This window comes from Phalangium opilio, unplaced genomic scaffold (assembly GCF_054372755.1).
Source record: "Phalangium opilio isolate 3A_F unplaced genomic scaffold, DU_Popi_V2 ptg000048l_1, whole genome shotgun sequence".
NCBI classification, from domain to species: Eukaryota; Metazoa; Arthropoda; class Arachnida; order Opiliones; family Phalangiidae; genus Phalangium; species Phalangium opilio.
Window position 1 is genome coordinate 680,608 of NW_028324170.1, and position 21,601 is coordinate 702,208.

General features: G+C 36.8%; 7 protein-coding genes and 1 non-coding gene across 10 annotated transcripts; 5 read left to right on the forward strand and 3 right to left on the reverse strand.

Annotated features, from left to right (window-relative positions):
* The first annotated feature begins 144 nt into the window (after positions 1 to 144).
* On the forward strand, positions 145 to 5,414 carry rtet (major facilitator superfamily domain-containing protein rtet). Its single transcript, XM_089839033.1, has 10 exons — positions 145 to 529; positions 2,297 to 2,387; positions 2,538 to 2,800; positions 2,861 to 3,052; positions 3,129 to 3,225; positions 3,572 to 3,683; positions 4,066 to 4,174; positions 4,238 to 4,328; positions 4,394 to 4,531; positions 4,593 to 5,414. The coding sequence occupies exons 1-10, from the start codon at positions 353 to 355 to the stop codon at positions 4,706 to 4,708; spliced, it is 1,386 nt and encodes a 461-aa protein (XP_089695159.1). The 5' UTR covers positions 145 to 352; the 3' UTR covers positions 4,709 to 5,414.
* LOC149673477 (uncharacterized) lies at positions 5,179 to 7,965 on the reverse strand. Of its 2 annotated transcripts, XM_089839038.1 has the most exons (5): positions 7,422 to 7,961; positions 6,806 to 7,276; positions 5,699 to 5,865; positions 5,580 to 5,630; positions 5,179 to 5,501 (listed from the first exon to the last, which is right to left on the reverse strand). In XM_089839038.1, the coding sequence occupies exons 2-5, from the start codon at positions 7,269 to 7,271 to the stop codon at positions 5,436 to 5,438; spliced, it is 750 nt and encodes a 249-aa protein (XP_089695164.1). In that variant the 5' UTR covers positions 7,272 to 7,276; positions 7,422 to 7,961; the 3' UTR covers positions 5,179 to 5,435. The 2 variants fall into 2 exon arrangements, with proteins under 2 accessions (XP_089695164.1, XP_089695165.1); XM_089839039.1 differs by having other exon boundaries at positions 6,806 to 7,965.
* Positions 7,966 to 8,252: 287 nt separating this feature from the next.
* On the forward strand, positions 8,253 to 8,324 carry TRNAD-GUC (transfer RNA aspartic acid (anticodon GUC)). The gene has a single exon. It is a non-coding gene; the product is annotated as a tRNA-Asp (tRNA).
* Positions 8,325 to 8,455: 131 nt separating this feature from the next.
* Positions 8,456 to 9,341, reverse strand: mRpL35 (mitochondrial ribosomal protein L35). Its single transcript, XM_089839040.1, has 2 exons — positions 9,127 to 9,341; positions 8,456 to 9,064 (listed from the first exon to the last, which is right to left on the reverse strand). The coding sequence occupies exons 1-2, from the start codon at positions 9,185 to 9,187 to the stop codon at positions 8,511 to 8,513; spliced, it is 615 nt and encodes a 204-aa protein (XP_089695166.1). The 5' UTR covers positions 9,188 to 9,341; the 3' UTR covers positions 8,456 to 8,510.
* A 148-nt stretch (positions 9,342 to 9,489) lies between these two features.
* Positions 9,490 to 12,672, forward strand: BBS1 (Bardet-Biedl syndrome 1). The gene is made up of 13 exons (XM_089839029.1): positions 9,490 to 9,695; positions 9,763 to 10,022; positions 10,110 to 10,234; positions 10,313 to 10,359; positions 10,423 to 10,464; positions 10,532 to 10,604; positions 10,848 to 10,979; positions 11,056 to 11,162; positions 11,223 to 11,343; positions 11,407 to 11,824; positions 12,018 to 12,334; positions 12,391 to 12,477; positions 12,539 to 12,672. The coding sequence occupies exons 1-13, from the start codon at positions 9,595 to 9,597 to the stop codon at positions 12,623 to 12,625; spliced, it is 1,917 nt and encodes a 638-aa protein (XP_089695155.1). The 5' UTR covers positions 9,490 to 9,594; the 3' UTR covers positions 12,626 to 12,672.
* A 141-nt stretch (positions 12,673 to 12,813) lies between these two features.
* RpL26 (ribosomal protein L26) lies at positions 12,814 to 14,118 on the forward strand. The gene is made up of 3 exons (XM_089839059.1): positions 12,814 to 12,931; positions 13,377 to 13,696; positions 13,958 to 14,118. The coding sequence occupies exons 2-3, from the start codon at positions 13,385 to 13,387 to the stop codon at positions 14,084 to 14,086; spliced, it is 441 nt and encodes a 146-aa protein (XP_089695185.1). The 5' UTR covers positions 12,814 to 12,931; positions 13,377 to 13,384; the 3' UTR covers positions 14,087 to 14,118.
* A 515-nt stretch (positions 14,119 to 14,633) lies between these two features.
* LOC149673482 (uncharacterized) lies at positions 14,634 to 17,235 on the forward strand. Of its 2 annotated transcripts, none has more exons than XM_089839049.1 (10): positions 14,634 to 14,792; positions 14,873 to 14,922; positions 14,984 to 15,081; positions 15,137 to 15,326; positions 15,386 to 15,453; positions 15,516 to 15,650; positions 15,710 to 15,829; positions 16,520 to 16,646; positions 16,715 to 16,868; positions 16,934 to 17,235. In XM_089839049.1, exons 1-10 carry the CDS (start codon positions 14,758 to 14,760, stop codon positions 17,070 to 17,072), a joined length of 1,116 nt encoding a protein of 371 aa, XP_089695175.1. In that variant the 5' UTR covers positions 14,634 to 14,757; the 3' UTR covers positions 17,073 to 17,235. The 2 variants fall into 2 exon arrangements, with proteins under 2 accessions (XP_089695175.1, XP_089695176.1); XM_089839050.1 differs by having other exon boundaries at positions 15,389 to 15,453.
* On the reverse strand, positions 17,066 to 19,905 carry LOC149673483 (cytochrome P450 302a1, mitochondrial-like). Its single transcript, XM_089839047.1, has 9 exons — positions 19,558 to 19,905; positions 18,855 to 19,092; positions 18,615 to 18,790; positions 18,348 to 18,549; positions 18,140 to 18,287; positions 17,905 to 18,074; positions 17,752 to 17,830; positions 17,443 to 17,649; positions 17,066 to 17,322 (listed from the first exon to the last, which is right to left on the reverse strand). Exons 1-9 carry the CDS (start codon positions 19,694 to 19,696, stop codon positions 17,221 to 17,223), a joined length of 1,461 nt encoding a protein of 486 aa, XP_089695173.1. The 5' UTR covers positions 19,697 to 19,905; the 3' UTR covers positions 17,066 to 17,220.
* Positions 19,906 to 21,601: the final 1,696 nt, after the last annotated feature.

Here is a 21,601-nt window from a genome sequence, read left to right on the forward strand (position 1 = left end):
TTTATTTACTTTTAAATATAAAGCGGGAAACTTCAGATTAATAGTCGGTTAGTTCAATCTATTTGATGATCAGCACTGACCGCACTAAAAACACTTCTTCCTGAAACCTCTTAGGTAATTTTTTTTGTTTCGTTTTGGTGCTTAACCGGAGCTAACATTGCAACCGAGTTTTTTTTAAAGCCTAGCTGTTGCTATGCGCATGCGTTATTATTAAAGGGACAAATAGGCTTAACGTCACGGGTCACGAGACTGTCTATCGCGGTATTTCCGGAGCTAGAAGTACACATGTGAATAACTAGCTTCATTTTGTTGAGGCTTGTTTTATTTAAAAAATTTAAAATAACATTCCATAATGTCCAAAATGAAGCCTGAATCCCTTCAGGAAAGTTCAAAGTCGTTGGAAAGTAACAAAACGTCTGATAAAACTGTATACGTTGTCTTCGTTTCGCTGGTAATAGATTTGCTAGCTTTTACTGTCATTTTACCTTTGATTCCAAGCCACCTTGATTATTACAGTAAACACGACTCTGTAAGTACTCTTAATGTTTTTAAATAATCATTCTTAGAGAAAATTAATGGTATAAAAGTGGTAAAAAGGTTACGGTACAACCACTAACGTGTTTAAACGCGTTATTAGTTACTACAACGACGTCAATCTGCCAGAATGCTATAGTAGTTTGCCAAACTAATACAGAACGAAAAATTCTGCGGGACTCGCGACGCAAAAATAGTTGTCATATGAACTACTTGGCAGCAGCTGGCAAAATGACATAGGCTAAATATGATCCCAACACCAAATCCAATTAGCTTAAAGGCCCGGGAACCGGGGCTTTTCGGACCATGGGACTGGGGACGATCTTCTGAAGTTCTCATAGGGCTTAGCATAGTGGGTGGGTAAAAAAAAGGATGGGGGTTGGTCAGCCCCTTGAACGTTGGAAATTATATTAAATCAAATTAATTGGTTAATAATAGTTAAACCTTCAATAATAATTACTCTTAATCTAATTATAATGAATTATTATAACAACGGCCAAACAAATTCAATGACCAATGTATCATTATACTAAAATCTTTCCTTCTTACAAGGGGGCGGGGGGGATAAAAAGGTGGGGATATCTCGGCCCCCAAACGGTGAAATTCTACTAAATTTGCACCAATTAATCTACTCAATCCCACGAATCGAATGAGCTATGCTTCGTTATACTAAAATCCACCCTTTCCTACTCTAATTGGCAATTAAGGAACTTTAGCGATGTTAAACAAATTGGGAGGGGGGGGGGGTAAAAATGTTAAATATCTCGGACCCCAAACGGTGAAATTCTTCCAATTCTACACCAATTAATCTCCTCAATCCCACGAATAGAATGAGCTATGTTTCATTATACTAAAATCCGCCCTTCTTACTCTAATTAATGAACGAACTTTAGCGATGTTCAACAAATTGGGGGGGGGGGGGTAAAAATGTTAAATATCTCGGACCCCAAACGGTGAAATTCTTCCAATTCTACACCAATTAATCTCCTCAATCCCACGAATAGAATGAGCTATGTTTCATTATACTAAAATCCGCCCTTCTTACTCTAATTAATGAACGAACTTTAGCGATGTTCAACAAATTGGGGGGGGGGGGTAAAAATGTTAAATATCTCGGACCCCAAACGGTGAAATTCTTCCAATTCTACACCAATTAATCTCCTCAATCCCACGAATAGAATGAGCTATGTTTCATTATACTAAAATCCGCCCTTCTTACTCTAATTAATGAACGAACTTTAGCGATGTTCAACAAATTGGGGGGGGGGGTAAAAATGTTAAATATCTCGGACCCCAAACGGTGAAATTCTTCCAATTCTACACCAATTAATCTCCTCAATCCCACGAATAGAATGAGCTATGTTTCATTATACTAAAATCCGCCCTTCTTACTCTAATTAATGAACGAACTTTAGCGATGTTCAACAAATTGGGGGGGGGGGGTAAAAATGTTAAATATCTCGGACCCCAAACGGTGAAATTCTTCCAATTCTACATCAATTAATCTCCTCAATCCCACGAATAGAATGAGCTATGTTTCATTATACTAAAATCCGCCCTTCTTACTCTAATTAATTAACAAACTTTAGCGATGTTAAACAAATTGGGGGGGGGGGGGTAAAAATGTTAAATATCTCGGACCCCAAACGGTGAAATTCTACCAAATTTTCACCAATAAATCTTCTCAACCCCACGAATCGAATGAGCTATGTCTCGTTATACTAAATTCCTTCCTATTGCACCGTTTGTCGTCAATACTTAGGGTGGTCTCTATCCATGGTTAGAGAAAAAAGTACAAATATTCCAGAAACTCGTTGGTGCTCCAGATGATTTTAATAAAGTTTTATTTGGAGGTTTGTCATTACCTTTGACTAGATTATGGCAACCTGACCCTTTACTTCCCTATTATTGAACCCAAAAACACCCACAGTATTTATCAGGAGTCAGGTTGCCGTCTTATCTCTTTGTCACGGCAACATGAACAAAGGGTGTCATTTTTACAGGGTTAATCGGATCTCTATTTTCATTCCTTCAATATTTATCTTCACCTATCATGGGTGCAATGTCAGACGTATACGGGAGAAAACCCGTTTTAATCATTAGTACCATCAGCATAAGTTTTTCTTACGTAATCTGGGCCTTATCCCAAAATTTCACCATCTTCGTCATTGCTAGAATAATTGGTGGAATAAGTAAAGGCAATATTGGGTTGAGTGCCGCGGTTGTAACTGATGTTTCAACGGAAAAAACAAGAGGCAGAGGAATGGTTAGCAATTTTATTGCGGTTTAAAAATAACCATTGTAAAAAATCCGGCCACTTTTAAAGGCCCTTATTGGTGTTGCGTTCTCAATTGGGTTCATAATTGGACCAATGATTGGTGCTGGGTTTGCAGCATGGGGTAAGAATAAAGAAGGAGCGTTTTTCGTTCCACCAGCTTTGTTTGCGTTCACTTTAGCCGTTATCGATGTGATTTTTATCACGTTGTTTCTTAAGGAATCATTACCAGTCTCAAACAGAGTGAGGAAATCGGTTTTTCTTTAGTTTGTTGTAAAGGATACGACCCTTAATTAATTTTAACATTAAATACACAAAGGCCTCTTCCATCGCTAATAGCGTAACTCAAGCTACGCAGTTTATAAATCCAGTATCACTGTTTTCATTTGCACCCGTAGAGAATGATAATGCTTTAGGTAATGCGTAACCATAAGTTTATAAGATATGTCCTATAAGTCTGACACTACCTATACAAGTTCGTAATGGTAGAGACTTACAGCTCGAGTTGGTTCGAGAACGACAGGCGAGAATTGAAATCCTACACTCGGTGGTTATAATATTCAGTCTGCATTACTAAGCCCCAATTTGACAGCGCCTCACCAGGCGTCGGTTTACCTTAAATCTATGACCCACGTCACTTCATGACAAGCTCCAGTTTGTAACCAGTGACAAACTTATTTATGGGACATATCTTATTAACTTATGGCGTAACTCATTTGTATTGGAGGATAATTTAAGAATAACGTTACTAATTACCATTAGGCAAACGCCAAATGAAACGTATTGGTTCGATATACTTTCTATATTTATTTCTGTACTCTGGGTTAGAGTATTCCTTAACATTCCTAACTCATCTTAGATTCAATTACACCAGGTTCGAATAACGTTTTTGAACCAAGAAGCGATATCTAGTTTACTAGGCAGAAGGTATAAATTCGCCACATTTCTAGCTTTATCTCCAGTCCAAACGTAGCCTGTCCGGAGTTAATCCCCGCCTCTAAATTACAAGCAGCATCTCATTGGTTCTTGAAAACTCACATCATCACGCTAATGACGAAAATTAAGAGGGGACGCGAAAACGCCCGGCCTCCTTTTACGTCCCCCCTTTTATTTTGAAAGGGGGACTGGGACTATGGCGCGCAAATACTTTGGCATCTAATGCCTTCCCCCTAGAAAACTAGATATCGCTTCTTGTTTGAACTACATGTGTTTTTGTACTACTTGTAAAATAATGAATGTCTTGGCGTAATTCCCAGCATGCAACAGGGTAAAATGTACTTATTCAGTGGATTAATTATGGCCTGCGTTCAAGGTGGTTACGTTAGACGAATTAAACCTGGATCTGAATCTAGAATCGCCCTTAGGGTTAGTTAATCTTAGGTCCCAACTCGATACCTATTAAATAAAAATTAATATTTAAATGTATAGGGGTTTATGGTGATAATCCCTTCATTTATTGTGATTGGATTGGCGCATAATACCGTAACCCTGTATATTGGTTTGGCAATGTACGCCTTTGGTAAGTTAATCTAGGCCTAATTAACGATTTGATTGGGGAATTATTTTGATTTAAAATTTTCTCAGCATCCGCAACTGTCGTCCCATGTTTGACTACTTTGGTCTCAACATTTGGGAATTCTGATCAAAAAGGGACCATATTGGGCATATTTCGTTCCTTAGGGGCCTTGGCCAGAGCTTTGGGTCCTCTTATTGCATCAGCAGGTAGGTTAACTCGCGCCTTTAGGCCTAATATTACAAAAACAATTGACACCAATCGTCGTAGGATTCTGGTGTATGGGTCCTAGTTTGTGTTACTGCATTGGAGGTGCGTTGCTTTTATTGCCGTACCTTCAAATGCGTAATTTCAAACGTGAATTGGAGTCTAATAAAAATTCCTGATTAGTAACGTTAAACCAAGTCTAAAAAAATAACGTTACGGAAATCTCAACATCTAGGTGATGGGTTCGTCACTTGGGTGATAAAAAAAAAAACCAAAAAATACTACTATTGTGTAATCCTGCCAAATTTTTTCTTGTATCAAATTTTCCACTGTTTTTTAATATTTTTCTACTTAGTAAACTAACTCTAGTCCTATGGTATTGTAGTGTAGTCTTTCAGTGGCTTAAGCCTTGCCAAATTTTAAGTCGGGAACTCAAAAACTAGGCCTATTATGAATTTATTATATTTTTAATTATTTTTCGTTGGGGGTCATTCCAAAATAACTTTTTAGAATTTGAAGCAATATTTTTACATAAGCAAACAATTGTTTGTTTTAAATATAGGCCTATATTTATTTATTCAAGTTTAAACGATGAATTAAAATACTCTTTAAGCCTTGGTTTTTAAACAATTGTTCCGTTAAGCCTTAATTTTAATTTTTTTTTTTTTGGAAATTTCGCGCGTTTTAACAATTGTTAGAAATGTCACGTGATTGGGGATTATATATTTTTAATATGGTAACCATGGTAACGAGTTAAAACGGTTTATATATATATATATATTATAACGGTGATTTTATTCAATTTTAAATTTTACAAATGTTAAAAAACTTAAATAATATTTTGGATATTGAAGGTATTAATTAAAATTATTATATTACACGAAATCTTAATTATTTTAATCGTGATTAATCGACTATAATGGACACGTGATCATTTTGATCTTGCATTGTAGAACTGGACGGGTTTAATTCCTATTTATTAAAAATAAAAGATTAACTGTAACCATAAGTCTATTATAACTTGTCAACCATGGTAAGTATGAAACGCACCTGTTTTAGCCTTCTCCATTTGGCTCTTCTGTTTTGAAACCACGTTTTCACCTATACAGATAATTAAACTCTATTAAAGTTAATTAATTATAATTAGTCTATTTTTCTATTAATTATACCTGTCTTTCCGATAAACGTAGGGAATGTGAAAGCTTTCTTCTTTCGGACGGAGAAAGGTATTTATGAATTCTGAAAGTTTTTTCTAATTCCCCCGTTTGATTTGTTGTGAAACGAATTTGACCTCCCTTACGTTTAGATTGACCTCTATGGTTCCAAAATCCTCGTTCTGAAAATTTTGTTTTTATTTATTTATTTTTTTAATTTTAATTGAGATCCAGCCGACTTATGTTACAGTTTAACATAAGTATATTGTATAAGCCTTATCTAACCGGCATAAACTATTCTTTGGTTGGTTATCGCTATTGAAAAATATTTCCTGAATTAGTGGAATTTGACAGGAGTAACGGGGTTTTTGGGTTTAAAAAAATCCATTTGAGGAAACAGAGATATATTTTAAATTAAACTAGAATTCATATCGTTTATTAAAACAACTGAGAACGGAAGTGATAAAAGAATCCTCAAACAGATGTCAAGGAAATCCTTTTTTCTTTTGCCTTATATCAATATTAGCATAAGTCTATTACGTAAGTCTAGTAGGGAAGGTTCACGGTGTTGTCCTCATAAGTTACTTATTTAAAGCGTACGAAGTTTTCCCCTTGCTTTTCTAGCCCCCATTTTACAAAATATAGTGAACCAGTATATGTCTTGTTTTGAAATCGAGGGTCTAATCACCTGATCATGTTATCAGTGTACAAACAAACTCAAAGTGATCAGCCCCTCGGTGAAACCTGTATATGTCTTGGTTGAAATCGAGGGTCTCATCACCTGATCATGCAATCATTGTACAAACAAAGTCAAAGTGATCAGCCCTCGGTTCAAACCTGTATATGTCTTGGTTAAAATCGAGGGTCTAATCACCTGATCGTGTAATCTGTGTACAAACAAACTCAAAGTGATCAGCCCCTCGGTTACATTTCTGTCCACCATTTTCTAAGATGGCCGCGTATTGAAAAATCGCTCTTGGTTAGCAGTGAACTAATTATAGTTTCAGCTTCCAAGGTAAAGCAATTTGGGTTTGGGCTGTTACTTATATAGATAGCCTTACGGCATAAGGTTACGGCCGTAGCCTTATTTGCGTGAAGGTCAAAAACTGGACGACAACTCACCGGAAGAAGCGAGAATGGATCCATGTTGTATTAATTTGCATATTGCACGATTTTGCGCGAAGCCCAGTTCCATCTTAGGATTGACGCAATTTGAGGTAGACATAGAGAAGAAACTGAAAGGCTTTTGTCTTTGGAACGCTGATGGACTCAATGCTAGACTGTCCGGGAAGAAAAACGGTTGAGGACTACTCGGAGACGTCAATGGTGAACCGGTGGAACCCATTTTTTGATGGAGAAACAATTTTGGAAGGCTGTAATTACTCCATTTGGGCGAAGTTGTCGTCGAGTCGGGAGTCACTGGAACGGAGCCGAAAACGTCATCTGTCGCGACGTCTTCACGCGTCATTGGCTCAAAGCCCAAAGATACTGAGGTACGATTAGTGAAGAGATTTGATGGCGGTTTCTTCAGGATGTCATCAATGGAAAATGAGAATAACTTTGGACGAGGTTCGTCCCGTGGTTCCATGGCTCCTAATTGGTCAGGGAAAATTACTTTAGATTATCAGGGAGAGCTTTGAAAAGCCAGGGAATTTGCAACTGTATCCTAAATTGTTTACAAAGACACTAACTTATTGCAGCGCCACGAATAAATAAACTTGCAAAGAATTGCAATTACCTGTCACTTTAACTAATTCTCGACTTAGTCAAAATGTTGAAGACCGCTCACGCAAGTCACTGGAGGGAATCAATTAGCATCCTTGCGTCTAGCTACTTGCAAACGGACTAAAGCGTTTTATGAAACAGGACGAAAGGGGTTTTGATTTTTTTTAATCCTTTTAATTACCTAATAGCAGGGTTTTTAGGAGAAATGGACAACAAGTTGTTTAGAGATAACGCGTAGAAAACCCCAAGGGATATTAAGTGAAGCTTCAGATAACTGGTGTTTGACGCTCGTCTACCACCGGAAGCGCGTACAACACTATCAGCAGGAAACGGACACTTATTTGTCAATGTTACCGCGTCCCTTCCCAAGAACTGCACTGGGAAATAAAGCTTTTTAGGGATAAACGAAAGCTTTTAAACACGTTATATATTTGCTAACACATTTTCTAACCTTCTTATCTTTGACAAACTACTTACCAAGTTACGCGACAAACACTTGAGGGTTTTGTTAATGCTGTGCTTAACACTAATTTACTAAAAACTAGTAGAAAAGCCCATTTCAACAGGCGCTAATTCGATAAGCCTTTCTATTAAATTTCGAAATTTCGCGCGTTTTTCACAATTGGTAAAGTTATCCCACGTGATCAGTTGGAATAGCAGGCTCTTACATATATAATTAACTGGACTAATTAAATTCAATTATTTATACCTAGCAACACACATTTAATTAGAATTATTTTAAGCCTAGAAACACGTTTTTCGACGCGCATTTGAATCTGGCGGGAAATGCTTGCCGCCATTATGAGACGGTGTTTTCTCTCACGTTAGCGGCGCTACTTACAAGTCCTCGGTAGTATAGTGGTGAGTATTCCCGCCTGTCACGCGGGCGACCGGGGTTCGATTCCCCGCCGGGGAGGACATTAAATTTTAATTTTTTTGTTAAATAAATTTAGTTATTATTATTAATAAGTTAATAACACTTTGGTTGGGCGTATAGTGAAAACAAAAACGATAATATTAATTTTTTTCATAGAAGTAAGGAACAAATTAGCAGTAAACTAAGAACTTTATTTAAATACCAAATAACAAACTGAAGCAAAAATTAGGGTGTAGTTTTATTTTTAGGAGGGGGAGCCCAGGGAAAATTGTTTCTAACATGATAAGGTTCATAAGGATCATCAATATAGTATTTCTTTTTCTTCCAATACCCCTGAACCATTTTTTCAAACATTTTACATTGAGCTTTTGTTACTACAACATGTTGTCTGTACATTTTTTTAAGTTCGTTTGTTTTCTTCCATAAATGTTTACGTCTTCCCTGATGTGTTCTAATCCAAAGTCCACTATCAAGGCGAAAGAATCTCCTCACAACAGCTTTAACACTCTTCCTATGACCTTTGTTCTTTGAGAACTTGGTCACTGTACGAGTTTGTTCACTAACACCAACTTTTATTGGCGCCAAAATTGTTGGGTTCGCGAGATTTTGGATGGACAGACAGTGGTAGTTTCGAATTAAGGGTGTATTTAAATTTGAAATAACATTTGTAATAGGTAAGGGTAAGCCCATAAAACTTCTAACTGGGTGACTAGATAAGCCAAGGTTTAGTTGTAGCTTTACTATTTGTTTCACATTCAATGCTGCTGGGACTTGTAGAACTAAAATTAAACACAATACAGTCATTAGGAACCAAATTAACTTATATTTAAGCTAATTTTACCAGATTTAATTCCATGTGTTGCTCGTGAAAGTCGTGAAACAAATCCTAGCACACCAGCCATCTTTTTATAAGCCTAAGCAGCCGATTTTGAATTCCCTTTATCAAAGAGAATATAGGGGAGGAGTTGAAGCTCTCCCGCTCCACAAGGCTAAATTACATTGTTGCCCCTAAATTATACTAGTGGTACGAGGGAGTTTCCGGCTCAGTCGCGCCACCTACGATACCGTTTAATGTCTCAAACGGAAATGCCTCGGTACTGCGCATTGAAGATGCGCGGTAGAAAAGAGCAACAAGATTTTCCCCTCTTTCCACTCCTCCCCTATATTCTCTTTGCCTTTATCTCTCCCCTGAGTCCCCTCCCCATATCTTGACGGTTGCCTAGCAACCCTTTGTTTACTGTACGATTCAAACGCTTAACAGGCACATTTCGCCGGTCTCAATTACAAAACTTAATTTTGACATAAAATAATGGAAAACGATAATTATTTAGATTCTAACTTCACCAGACAAGAAAACACAATACGTCCTGCGTCTGTACAAGCCGGGTTTTCACGGGAAGATGAATTAAGGTGGTTTTTCAATAAAATAGACTTTCACCGGACGTCAGCTGAAACACGCGCGTACCTTTATTTACAGAATAGACGAAAATAGCCGATGGCTCAATGCACACTATAACCCTCTTTCCACAATATACACATTTTCCAGTTGCATGTGCTTAACAGACTTAAGTGGAGATGGAGATTTCCGTTTAATTGTAGCTGATTTTGGAACAGGAATGTATAACATGAAATTAAAAGTATTTAGAGGAACATCTTTACAATCAGAACACACATTAATCGACCTACCAACTGGCGTTGTAGCGTTTCACATGAACACGTGTGATACGAAAACACCAGGTATTTGCCTTTTTACACCTTCGGAAATATAATATTCCCGGCCTTATTGATTTGAGAGTTCATGAACATTGTTTAAAAATTCTAAAGCTATAGCGGTAGCTTCTGGCTCACACATATTTATCTATAAGAACCTTCGACCATTTTACAAATTTACCTTACCGACACTAGAAGTTAATCCTGCCGAAATGGACATTTGGACTCAGGCCAAAGAAGTCAGTTTTTGGTTTTTTTTTTAAACCAAATCTTTAATTAGGTTAGGCTACTTTAAAATTAAATTAATAAATTCTCAGGATAAAATTGATGTAGCATCCTTACACGAAGTCTTGGAAAATATAAGGTTATTTAAGCTTAAATTCTTACAAGTTAGAATATAGTATATTTAAATACGAAAATTATTTAGAGCTGAAATCGGGGAATCAAATTTAAGTCCAAGATCTCAGAGGTGAAGCTGACTAATTTAAATAACTTATTTTAAACGTGGAAGACAACGAGTATTTTCAATCTTATAGATTTTTAATGCTAGACGGCGCTGAAGCGGAGGAATTCGCTGAAGTCCATAAAGGACACCCTCTAAAGAGACAAGTAATACAGGGGTTCTATAGACCCTCGCGTTCGCGTACCCCTTGGCCATTGTTTCCTTTAGTTCTCGTAGAATTCGCGACAATGCGGCAGGCTTAGAGCGCGCGGTAGGGTACTCAAGGGGTTTGCGCACCTTCACCGTCTGCATAGGTCTTGACGATGCGCAACAGGGTGCGCGAGTGTCTGGGGGTACGCGAGTGGTGGAAACACAAAGAAGTTAACGCTAATTAGAGCTTAATTTAACAGACTGTTATAACAACACTAAGCTGTATGAAGAAAACAATGGCCGAAGAAGGCGCTGTTAGTTGCTTAGTGTTGGGTACCGAATCCAGACACCTCTATATACTCGAACCCGACGCTTTCACAATTTTAAGCGCTGTGAGTATTAGCTGACATACTTTTCAAAATGATATTACTTATGAGCGCTTAAGCGTAAATATACGTGTTACTCGAGGTTTCACTGCCTAGTGTCCCAGTCTTCATGGACGTTAGCGGTCTTTTTGATGTTGAATACAGAATAGTCGTATCGTGTAGAAATGGAACATTGTACACCATAAAAAGGTACTCGGCATGAGTAAGGTAATCGGTATAAGTATGTCGATGTATTGGGTATTATTTTAGGGGGCATAAAACCGCCAAAGCTATTGTAGAATTGGGTTCGCAACCCGTAGCTCTCGTTAAAGCTAACAACAACATCATTGTCGGATGTATGGATCAGACTTTGAACTGTTACAACACCAAAGTAATTAATTAGAATTTTGTAATTAAGAAAAATGCAACCGTTTTTACGTAATTGTAACTTTAGGGCAAACTCTTATGGCTCTTAAAATTGGACAAGCCCATTTTGTCTTTGGGTATCGCGGACATATCACATTTGGGTCTTAAACTGTTGATAGTATCCTTGGGTGATGGCTTGGTACGTTTTTACCAAGAGAAAACATTGGTTGACGTAGTTTCGGCCGAGGATTCGGTAACGGCTTTGCGTTTCGGTCGATTTGGTCGCGAAGACAATGCCCTGGTTATGGTTACCAGAAGCGGGGCCTTAGCCGTAAAAATACTGAAAAGACGAGCCAATTTCGAAGGTGGAGTTGCCTCCAGCGACGGTAGGTCCAGTGCTAGTATGACGTCACTTAGCACCATCGGTCAGCAACAGAAACTCAACATACCCAAGAAAACCAAACTTTTTGTTGATCAAACCATGAGAGAACGGGAACATTTTGTCGGTAAGATTGCTTTATGTCTCGAGCATTAGTTGATGTGGGCTGAAATATTTGGTACCATTGAATAGAGGGCTATTAGGGCTACCATATACCAAAGGCATATCGGGTTAGCATTTAAATTGCCAGAGTTATTTTGTCCCGAAGTTGAGACTCGCGGAAATCGTGACAATAGACAGACGCCTCTTTGTACTTGTAGCCATGCATCGTACTTTTCAACACGATCTCTTCAGATTGCGTCTTAACACAGCCCGAGCTTATGTTCGAGCTGTGGCTTCTAGTTTAACACCATTTTCGTTCGAGGCCATGGGAGACACTGACGAAAACGGCAAAGAAAAAATTAAATCGAGTGGTCGAGAATCCTTAAAAATGTCCGCTCAAGTACAAGGCTTAGGACCGAAATTCCTTTTAAAATTGTTGGTTCAAAATACCTCAAGAAACGAAGCTTCGACGCATCTTTATTTGACCTTTGACACGAACCCGCAAATATATGAATTAGAAACGAACTACATTACGGTAAAGGTTCGTCTAAGTTCTGTGGCGGACGGGTCTGTTCATATTTAATTTCACAGGTTCCGTATCTAGTTCCTGGTATGGTCTATACGTATTCGACAAGAGTTCGATGCGTCAACGATCTCAACATATCTGATATTATCAAGGTAAGATTATTATTTAGTTTTAAGCCTATTAATGGAACCGGAAACCTCGGTTTTGTTTTAGGCATTTTTGGTAAGAAATGGGGAAAATCGGCCAGTTTTAACCGCTGTGATTTCTATGCCTGTTAGTGAAGGCTTAATACCAAATTAAAATTATGTTCTGTCGCTTATACTCATGCTTTCATGTTAATAAAACACTTAAAAAAGTTTTAATCGTGATTTACTTTAAAGTAAGCTTACATTTCTTACGATTTATTTATGATTCAGAAGTTAATTCCCTCAGCCAATTTTATTATTTTGAATTTTCCCGCTTCGTCTTTATCCAGTTTAGTAAGTTTGAACTGAACTGACTTTAAGATTGACAATCCGTAAGCTGTTGTCTAGTCTTTGGTTTTTAAAGTCGTCCTTGTTAAAATCTAACGTGTAGTGTGGATCGGTCGGGAATTCTTCCGAAAAGGTATTTATTTCTTTAATTAACATTATAATTACAATGAAATATTGCTAATTATTAATTTATTTAATATTTCTACGCCATAATATATTGTTTTCTATTAATTTTAACATATTAATTAGTTGATTCTTATGGATAAGTTAACCACATCGGCTAATGCACAGTGCAGTATGTCATTAGTTTAGCCGAGGCTTAGGAAATAATGATTATCAATTTAAGACACACTTGCGTATTTCTATGGTAAAATATAATTATTTTGAGTAAAATACCCTTAATTAGCCATAGATTTACTGTTAATATCATAGAAATTAATGTTAGAGAGTTGTTTGGGTTCTGGGGAGTCAGAATGATCAAAATTTTGGGCCGCGGGTATGTTTAGCTTTACTTGAGTGTTAATGTGATGTTTTAATGTTCAGATGCTTATATATTAATTACTTAAACATTTATCCAGACCCAAAAATGGCGAAAATGAGCAAGTTGATCAGTTCTTCTCGAAGGAAGAACAGGAAGAGACATTTCAATGCTCCATCTCATGTTAGACGAACCATTATGAGCTCACCTTTATCAAAAGAGTTGAGACAAAAGTACACTGTTAGAAGTATGCCAGTCCGAAAGGACGACGAAGTACAGGTTGTTCGTGGACATTATAAGGGGCAACAAATTGGCAAGGTAGTGCAAGTGTACAGGAAAAAGTACGTCATCTACATTGAAAGAATCCAAAGAGAAAAGGCAAATGGAGCCACCGTTCACGTTGGAATTCACCCATCTAAAGTGAGGAACTGTTTTTTTAAATTATTTTTCATGGGTGAAATATTAAGTGGCAGTTTTAAATGATGATTCGATGACGAGTCTGAGCGTCTATAGTTTTGTTGGTTTAATTTGGTCAGTTCTTGACCAGTTATTCTTAATTTACGTTAGATTTGATGTCTATGAGGCATTTGTCTGATTAAACTGTAACTCTAGTTTATAGAAGGTTGATTTGTATGTTTTTATTGAATATTATTGATTAATTTTGTTGTATTTTGATGTCAGGTTGTCATTGTAAAGCTAAAAATGGATAAAGATCGTAAAAAGATCTTAGAACGTAGAGCCAAGGGCAGACAACTAGCTGACAAAGGAAAGGGAAAACATACTGAAGAATCAGTTATGGAAACATCTTAAATATTTGTTAATAAAAAAATCTACGAATGAAATTTGGTTTTATTGTCTCATGCTTTATTTATTTAAATTTATTGGTCATAATGTCGAATGACCCCCTTAGAAAATTGTGGCACATTTCGATTTTCGAAGTTATATTGAAAAATGCCTAGTGTCCCGTCCAGGGTGAGAAATAAGGCGGTGGCACTGGGCAAATGACCAGTTTAAAAATTGCTTTGACCAGTTTATTTATTAAATGCCTGGGGGTCCAGTGGTCACCGTGACCACTTTTTAAATTCCCCTTCTTTAGTAAAAAATAATTCCCAGAAGTGGGTTATAGAAATTAATGCTTATAAAACAAATAAACAGTATAATAAAACCATCCCTAGAGCCATTTCAGTGCAGCTCTGACAGTATATAGAAATATTAAGTGGTCATTGACCAGTTTTTTTAATTAAAACCCTTGGGCTCTACTGGTCAAATGACCAGTTTAAAAATTTTCCTTATTTCTTACCCTGGTCCCGTCCGTGCTTATTTCCAGCCCTGAGCGTGATAGAGTGCGCCATTTTATGCTGTCTGGCTGTCTGCTATAAATACAAGTTTTGGCGGGTAAACGGACATATTCGGTGTTTCGGAATCTGAAAGGTTCTTGTCGAATTATTAAAAATAAGTGCGAGTAAGTAAGTTTAATTAATATGGCCTCGAAGAGTGATGATTCTGACCCTTCTAAGTAAGTATTTCAATGTAAATCGGATTCGTGAATTTAAGATTAGTTATGTACCTTGTTAAGCCTTGGTTTGTTTTCGTTAGAGACCCTAAGGGAAATGCTACAGTCCCTGCGTCTGTTAGAAAGAAAACTTGTACGTTATTATTAAATATCTTAAAAATATACGCTTAATAAGCATTAAATTAAACTTATAGATCGCGTTGTTGAATCGAGGTATCTTAATTTTGCTCAAAGTGGTTACAAAAATGTTGTAAATAAAACGAGTAGGGACTTGAAGCCTGAAGAAGTGGCTGTAAGTTTAGATTATTTTTAGAATAATTCTAGTACTTAGTAATTTATTATATTAGAAAGACGATAGTTTAGGCGCTTGTTCATTACAAAATGAAACAACTAGTGGTGCTAAGATCTCAACACCCCGTAAAAATGTTCGTGAAAGACCTAAATTAGATTGTAGCAATATTTCCTCTATTCATAACACCCTTAAAGATATGGGAAATCTCTCGATATTAAACAAGAATCAATTTAAGGAGCCATTACGTAAGGATTTTATTTAAGTTCTTATATCGATAGATTCTTACAAATGTACATTTAATTAGAAGAACAATTTGAAGGTGATTTTAACCATAAAAAGAAAGAGAATTTTCAACCTGATGAATCCAAACTTGTAAATTAATTATAGTTAAGACTAACTAGAACGAACTTATTATTAAAATAACGTTTTTGTAGAAAGCAGAGACTACCCCGCTATGGGACACATCAAGCCATTGCGATTTAGAAATTTTATATAACCAATATTTAATGGCAAATTATATGGCGGAATATTCTGGGAAACAATTAGAAATTCAAGATAAGGAACATGTGGTACTATTAAGTACTTTAATAACGTAATAATCATAAATAAGCCCCTTATATTTCCATAGCGACTGTTAACCTCTTTAGCTGACGAAAATAAAAAGTTAGCAGATCAATTGTTAGAATTAGAGAAGAAATATTATGAAAATCAGATTAATGAAGAGTTAAATGAAGCTGTTCATAAACAGGTAGCGGTAGATCAGTGTTAGCATAAGTTTATAAGATATGTTCCATAAGTATGACGCTTTCTTAGTTCGAGAACGACAGGCGTGAATTAACTGCAATCGGTTAGTTCTTCAGGACTTCCATCTAGTCCTATTTAGTCTGTACTACGCCTTTGACAGCAGCGCCTATCCAGGTGTCGCTTTACCTCGAGACTTCCATCTAGTCCTATAAAGTCTGTACTAAGCCTTTGACAGCAGCGCCTAACCAGGTGTCGCTTTACCTCGAGACTTCCATCTAGTCCTATAAAGTCTGTACTAAGCCTTTGACAGCAGCGCCTAACCAGGTGTCGCTTTACCTCGAGACTTCCATCTAGTCCTATTTAGTCTGTACTAAGCCTTTGACAGCAGCGCCTAACCAGGTGTCGCTTTACCTCGAGACTTCCATCTAGTCCTATAAAGTCTGTACTAAGCCTTTGACAGCAGCGCCTAACCAGGTGTCGCTTTACCTCGAGACTTCCATCTAGTCCTATAAAGTCTGTACTAAGCCTTTGACAGCGCCTCACCAGGTGTCGCTTTACCTCGAATCTATGACCTACTTCAATCACTTCATGACAAGCTTCAGTTTGTAACCAGTGTTAAACTTACGGAACATATCTTATAAACTTATGGTGTTAGGAAACCAGTTACGTCTTTTTTAACATTTCGTTTTTAAAGTTGGAAGTTTTGGAACCCTTAAGGGAATTTATCCCCAAATCCATTGAAGTTACGACCATTATTAAGCAACTCTTTGAAATTATTCAAAATCAAATGATTCTAAGAAATATTGACATAAAGGAAGATTGTACGTTACGTGAAATAATTTATAGTAAATTTTTGTTATTTCACGATTAATTATGGAATTTAATTCAGATACAAAACTCGAAGAACAAGTTGGCGATATTACGTCACAATTAATAAGATTCGTTGATTTAAATCGAAAGGTTCAACCGATGTTAGACAAACTTGAGGAAACAACAAATCAAGTTTTGAAATCCAAATTGGGTGCAGTCGGAAATGAAATGAAGTATATTTAATTACTTAGATGTTAACTTATAATATTCTTTTGAAATTAATGCATTTTTAAATTAGGATTTTGCAAAGTAGTCGATCCTTGGTGCAACTGGCGGGTTACCAGCAATCACTGTTAATAGATAAGCGAGTGGCAAAAGAAAAAGAAAATGCTTTGAATGGAACGAACGAAATTGATGAACTCATATATAATTGGTAGACCGAGTGTTGTAATATCCATTTAAATTTATTTTAAATTCAATTCCTACATATAATAAAAATAACATTTTAATAATTGTTAACGTGTTTAAGAGTTAACAATTAATTTAACTTGTGTTGTTTTTTTTTTAACTAAATAAATTATTTTCTCAAGAAAAATTAAATTTAAGTGGTTGATCTGGTACATTTATCAGTCTGGTATAACAATCCAATGGCTCTCCTTCGTATGATACCGAAAAATTGCGAAATAGCTAAAGGAGTAAAAGTATTTTAGTGTTTAGGGAACTTACTATTATTAAAGGCATACAGAAGTGTAGTTTTCGTTGTCTGAGATCTGTGTCTTTGCTATTAGAAAGGTACAATTAACTAACCTTTATTAGTAGAATGTACATTTCTAATTCTGCAAATCTTCTGCCAACGCACATGCGCGGTCCGTAACCAAATGGTAATAGTAAAAACGGATGTGGTTTTTCTTCTAAAGGATCTCCTTTCAGCCATCGCTCGGGTACAAATTGTTTCGGGTTTTTAAAATTTGATTCTTGTTGGCATGCCACTTGATTGTGCAATACTAACATAGTCTATTCAAACGCGAATAAATTAGTTTAGATTGTAATTAACTCATTTAATTGTTATTGTAAGTAATGTAACTTATGGTTGTTTTAAAACAAGATGTGGCCTACATTTTTAGGAATTAAATAACCCTTAAGTACAATATCATCTGGCAATAGACGACCAATTCCAATTGCTATTGGATGAAGCCTTTTATAAAATTAAATTGCATTGCGTTTAAACGACATTAATTTTAACCTAACTTAATTTAACTCAACTTTTACCTTAAACTTTCTTTAACACACGCCTTAATGTAGCTCGAATCTCTTATAACGCTGGCTGTTATTTTAGCGTCCTTTCTTGGTAAAATTAGTCTCAATTCCTCTTTAAGTTTTAATTGGACGTCCTTGTTTTGGCTTAGATGGTATAACGTAAAGCCAGTAGCATAGGCAGTCTAGGAAAAATTAATAATTCGCGTCACGATGACGTCATGACGGTTTTTCAAATGATTTCCCTCACTGTATCAATTCCTGCTAAAAACATATCCAAGATCATTGTAAATATATCGGATTTTTCTAAACCTGGCGTGGTTAGGAATCTTTGTAAAACACTTTTCTTATCGGTGGACGCGTCCTTTCTTGGGAGGTTCAAGTACTTGTCGATTATTCTGCGAAATTATGGGTTACTTAAGAATTAAACTGAGGGTGCTACTTTTTAAGTACTCAACTGCGCCATGCAATCTTGGGCAGTTGTCAATTCGCGATACGCCTTCGTTTTGAAATACTTCCAAAATGGTAAACCATTTTCGGTGACCATTACAGAATGATGCGTGGCCGCCGCGCTATCAATTAATTGTTTGGCGTCGGAACTGGGGTCAAGTTTAGTGGCCAGACATCCAAGTCGTATATCTAAGGCTAATAATCCCGTACCTGTAAGGTCAACAGGTTAAAGACTTGATTCTGACTTAAGGGTTTATAGGAATGGGGTTATCTACATTCTAGAGCCCATTTATATAAATCGTCTTGCAAATCATTTGTCGTCTCTGATGATATTTTTATCGCGAATTCCTCAGCGATATCTTGTAGAGCTGATACGTATATGTCTTGGGTACCCGGTTGTAGCAATGGTTTTTGAACCAGGCCCCGTAGCCTATGCCAGTCTGGTCCATTTCTGTTTATAGACTCGTTAATTACTTGCAATTCAAGTAATCGGCTTATGGTAAACCCCCGCTTACGTCGGAAAGAGTCCTCCAGTATTGTACAGATCTGGTCTCTCTTTTCTGTATTTAAGTAAGGCCCTGTGACTTAGTCGTTCGGGGTAACGTCCTTCTTGACGTAAGATCTTCTCCATGTCCTCGGGGTCGAAGACATGAACGACGACTCTGTCCCCAAAAACAACTTCGCGAACAACGTCCCCGTACTTTTTTCTCATCATTTCTGCGTTTATATGCATTCTGTTCAGGTTAAATTCTCCTGTACGGGACAGACGAAAACTGCATTAAACACCCAATATTTAAAGGGTTCCACAAGTTAGTCAATTGGCCATTCCTTTGCATATCTCCCCCCCCCGTTGACCCTCTGCCTTTTAGTTCTTGGAAAATCCGCCAATGTTGCAGCAACGGCGCTAGCTTCAATGTCGGTGGGTTGAATTTTATCTCCCCCTCCCACTAGCAACTTGCGGACCCTTTTAAGAGATTAGACACTATGGGAAAGTGGCACTATTTTAATAGACAAGTTTTCAAGATGCTTATACTCCCTTTTAAAGGGATTATAAGCAACCAAAAAAAATAAATATTTTTGAAAACGGATCTTTGTTGCCGACCCCTTTGGCTCTCTTTCCCGCTTTTTCTGTTTCTTACAAGTCCCTTTAAAGGGATACCCAAACGCGTCAAAATTAAACCTACTACTTCGGGAGAATAATATGAAAGAGTACCTTACCAATTATCGGAAAATATCGCCATATATTACCAACAAGTGGCAATGCTTTTGGACCCGGTATAGAACGAAATGGCTTCACCGCGGTATTATTGCAGAATTGTCTAAAACCAATTTTTGACATCGCTTCTAAGTTGCGCATTTTATGCACGTTGAATAAAAAGAACTTAACCAGCCATAAACACTGTTTAAAATGATTCCCCAGAGACTTAAAAAGAAAAAAGAGAGAGAGAAAGATACGTGAAACCGATTTTAGTGTAGATTGATAGCATCACCACATCACCCCACTTATTCCTCTCCATCCCCTGACCATGAAAGCGAGTCTGGGTGGCCCCAGGAAGATGTCTCAATGGGTAAACCTACTTTTTGTACGGGTTCTCAAGGTCAAACCAGGAGTTTAGGCATCACGTTGTGATTTTTTACTCCCCGCTGAGAACAGAGATACAAATCTTTTTGAGGTAAGTAACCTAAACTCTATAAGTATGAATTTGTCCATCGATGCTTCGTTTTTAAAGGACGACGTACGCCTTGCTATTTTTTTATTTGCCGATCTCTTTTTTGATATGATAAGGTTCCTGTACTAATGCAATGCAAATAATTAAAATAAGTTACTAACTTCACAGAAAAACCTGTTAAATTGGTCGTTTCATTAACACTTTTTTTAATACACCTATTTGCTTCTGATAAAACTCATTTAAGATAGTCAAAATCGTGTAAAAAGTTATTTTTAATGAAACCACATAAAAATATACACATTCTGAAAGATCTATCTCAATTTTTATTGAAAAATATCGAACCCTTATTAGTTTCTTTAATTAAAATCAACTAAACAAGTTCTGTATTCAATTTTTGAAGTAAAAGTAGTAGAAATGTTTTGGCGCCTTAATTTTGAATTTCTACACGTTCGAACTCGGTTAATATGTACTCTGTTCGGTTTAGTGGGTGGTGCAAAATCCTTTCCAACCTCGACGCTGTCCTCCTGCACCATCCTGAAACTGAACTGAACCAGGAAACTTTAGAGAAGCGCAGCGCACTTTGGAAGTTTGGCCTACTATTCCATCTCTTTGTTCTATCTCCATCTTGACGGTGAGTTTGTAATTCTTTGTTATTCTTTCCGTAGATAATTAGGATTAGTTTAATTAGATTTATTTTAATGGATATTGAATGTAGATTAAGGAGAATTTTGTATGTTTTGTAGCTAGTTATTATTGAACCAAAATATAATTTTGTCATTATTATAGGCATAACAAAGTAACTTTTTTAGCTTTATGCAGGAATACAAGTTCCTTCGATTAGTTATGTCCATTTTATTTTATTTAATGATAGACTTAAATTCATTTGAGATTGGTTTTATGTATAAATTTTTATGGTACGATCTTTTCGGGGGCTTTCCCATCATGCCGTGGAGGGTTAGGGACATAGAGGGGTCGTCCATCAAGCACTACATTATCGGCTTAAAATAGATAAAGGAGGCAGTGCACGGCCTTGATAGTGAAAAGTAAAGTTCTGGGAATTTTAAAAGCAAGGGGTGTGGCCCCTGTCGGACTGTGGGATTCTAAGAATTGGTCTGTGGGAGGGGTGGGGGATCAAGCGTGGAAATCTTCCGGATGAAAGCAAAAACATCACACTTGCACGTGACATTCTTTCTTTTGTATCTCCTGGCAACAAACCTTGAGATTATTCATATACCCGATGAATATGGAATGGCTTAAGAGCTTTTCTTATTGCTTTTGACTTGAATTGTGAAATATTCATCGCCATATTCATGTTAGCGTATGAATGACTTCATTGGATTTCCCCTTTTCATCCAGTTTTCGCTCTAAAAGGGCTTAAACATTTTCATACTTGAACTTGAAGTAAGATAAGACGTCACCCTAAGGCTAGAAGCCATCGTTTGTGCATTTATAGTTTTATTTGCAAAGAATAGCTGGTCATTGCATTTTGTGTTTTCGGTTACTTCGGTAATTCCTCGCATAAAACGTCGGTAATTCCTCGCGTAAAACGTCGGTAATTCCTCGCGTAAAACGTCGGTAATTACTCGCGTAAA

Excerpts from the sequence above, each read along its gene's own strand:
- rtet (XM_089839033.1), top strand. The coding sequence starts at position 353 with ATGTCCAAAATGAAGCCTGAATCCCTTCAGGAAAGTTCAAAGTCGTTG. Across the intron at positions 530-2,296 it reads ATTACAGTAAACACGACTCT|GGTGGTCTCTATCCATGGTT; the intron begins GTAAGTACTCTT and ends GTCAATACTTAG. Across the intron at positions 4,175-4,237 it reads AATCTAGAATCGCCCTTAGG|GGGTTTATGGTGATAATCCC; the intron begins GTTAGTTAATCT and ends TTAAATGTATAG.
- LOC149673482 (XM_089839049.1), top strand. The coding sequence starts at position 14,758 with ATGGCCTCGAAGAGTGATGATTCTGACCCTTCTAA. Across the intron at positions 15,082-15,136 it reads TGAAGCCTGAAGAAGTGGCT|AAAGACGATAGTTTAGGCGC; the intron begins GTAAGTTTAGAT and ends TTATTATATTAG. Across the intron at positions 15,327-15,385 it reads TCAATTTAAGGAGCCATTAC|AAGAACAATTTGAAGGTGAT; the intron begins GTAAGGATTTTA and ends ACATTTAATTAG.
- LOC149673483 (XM_089839047.1), bottom strand. The coding sequence starts at position 19,696 with ATGCGCAACTTAGAAGCGATGTCAAAAATTGGTTTTAGACAATTCTGC. Across the intron at positions 18,288-18,347 it reads GCCCAAGATTGCATGGCGCA|AATAATCGACAAGTACTTGA; the intron begins GTTGAGTACTTA and ends ATAATTTCGCAG. Across the intron at positions 18,075-18,139 it reads TTTTAGCAGGAATTGATACA|ACTGCCTATGCTACTGGCTT; the intron begins GTGAGGGAAATC and ends AATTTTTCCTAG.
- mRpL35 (XM_089839040.1), bottom strand. The coding sequence starts at position 9,187 with ATGGCTGGTGTGCTAGGATTTGTTTCACGACTTTCACGAGCAACACAT. Across the intron at positions 9,065-9,126 it reads AACACATGGAATTAAATCTG|TTCTACAAGTCCCAGCAGCA; the intron begins GTAAAATTAGCT and ends GTTTAATTTTAG.
- LOC149673477 (XM_089839039.1), bottom strand. The coding sequence starts at position 7,271 with ATGGAACCACGGGACGAACCTCGTCCAAAGTTATTCTCATTTTCCATT. Across the intron at positions 5,631-5,698 it reads TACGTTTATCGGAAAGACAG|GTGAAAACGTGGTTTCAAAA; the intron begins GTATAATTAATA and ends TTATCTGTATAG. Across the intron at positions 5,502-5,579 it reads AATGGAGAAGGCTAAAACAG|GAATTAAACCCGTCCAGTTC; the intron begins GTGCGTTTCATA and ends TTTAATAAATAG.
- RpL26 (XM_089839059.1), top strand. The coding sequence starts at position 13,385 with ATGGCGAAAATGAGCAAGTTGATCAGTTCTTCTCGAAGGAAGAACAGG. Across the intron at positions 13,697-13,957 it reads TTGGAATTCACCCATCTAAA|GTTGTCATTGTAAAGCTAAA; the intron begins GTGAGGAACTGT and ends TTTTGATGTCAG.
- BBS1 (XM_089839029.1), top strand. The coding sequence starts at position 9,595 with ATGGAAAACGATAATTATTTAGATTCTAACTTCACCAGACAAGAAAAC. Across the intron at positions 10,980-11,055 it reads CTTTCACAATTTTAAGCGCT|GTTTCACTGCCTAGTGTCCC; the intron begins GTGAGTATTAGC and ends GTGTTACTCGAG. Across the intron at positions 11,825-12,017 it reads AGAACGGGAACATTTTGTCG|CCATGCATCGTACTTTTCAA; the intron begins GTAAGATTGCTT and ends TTGTACTTGTAG.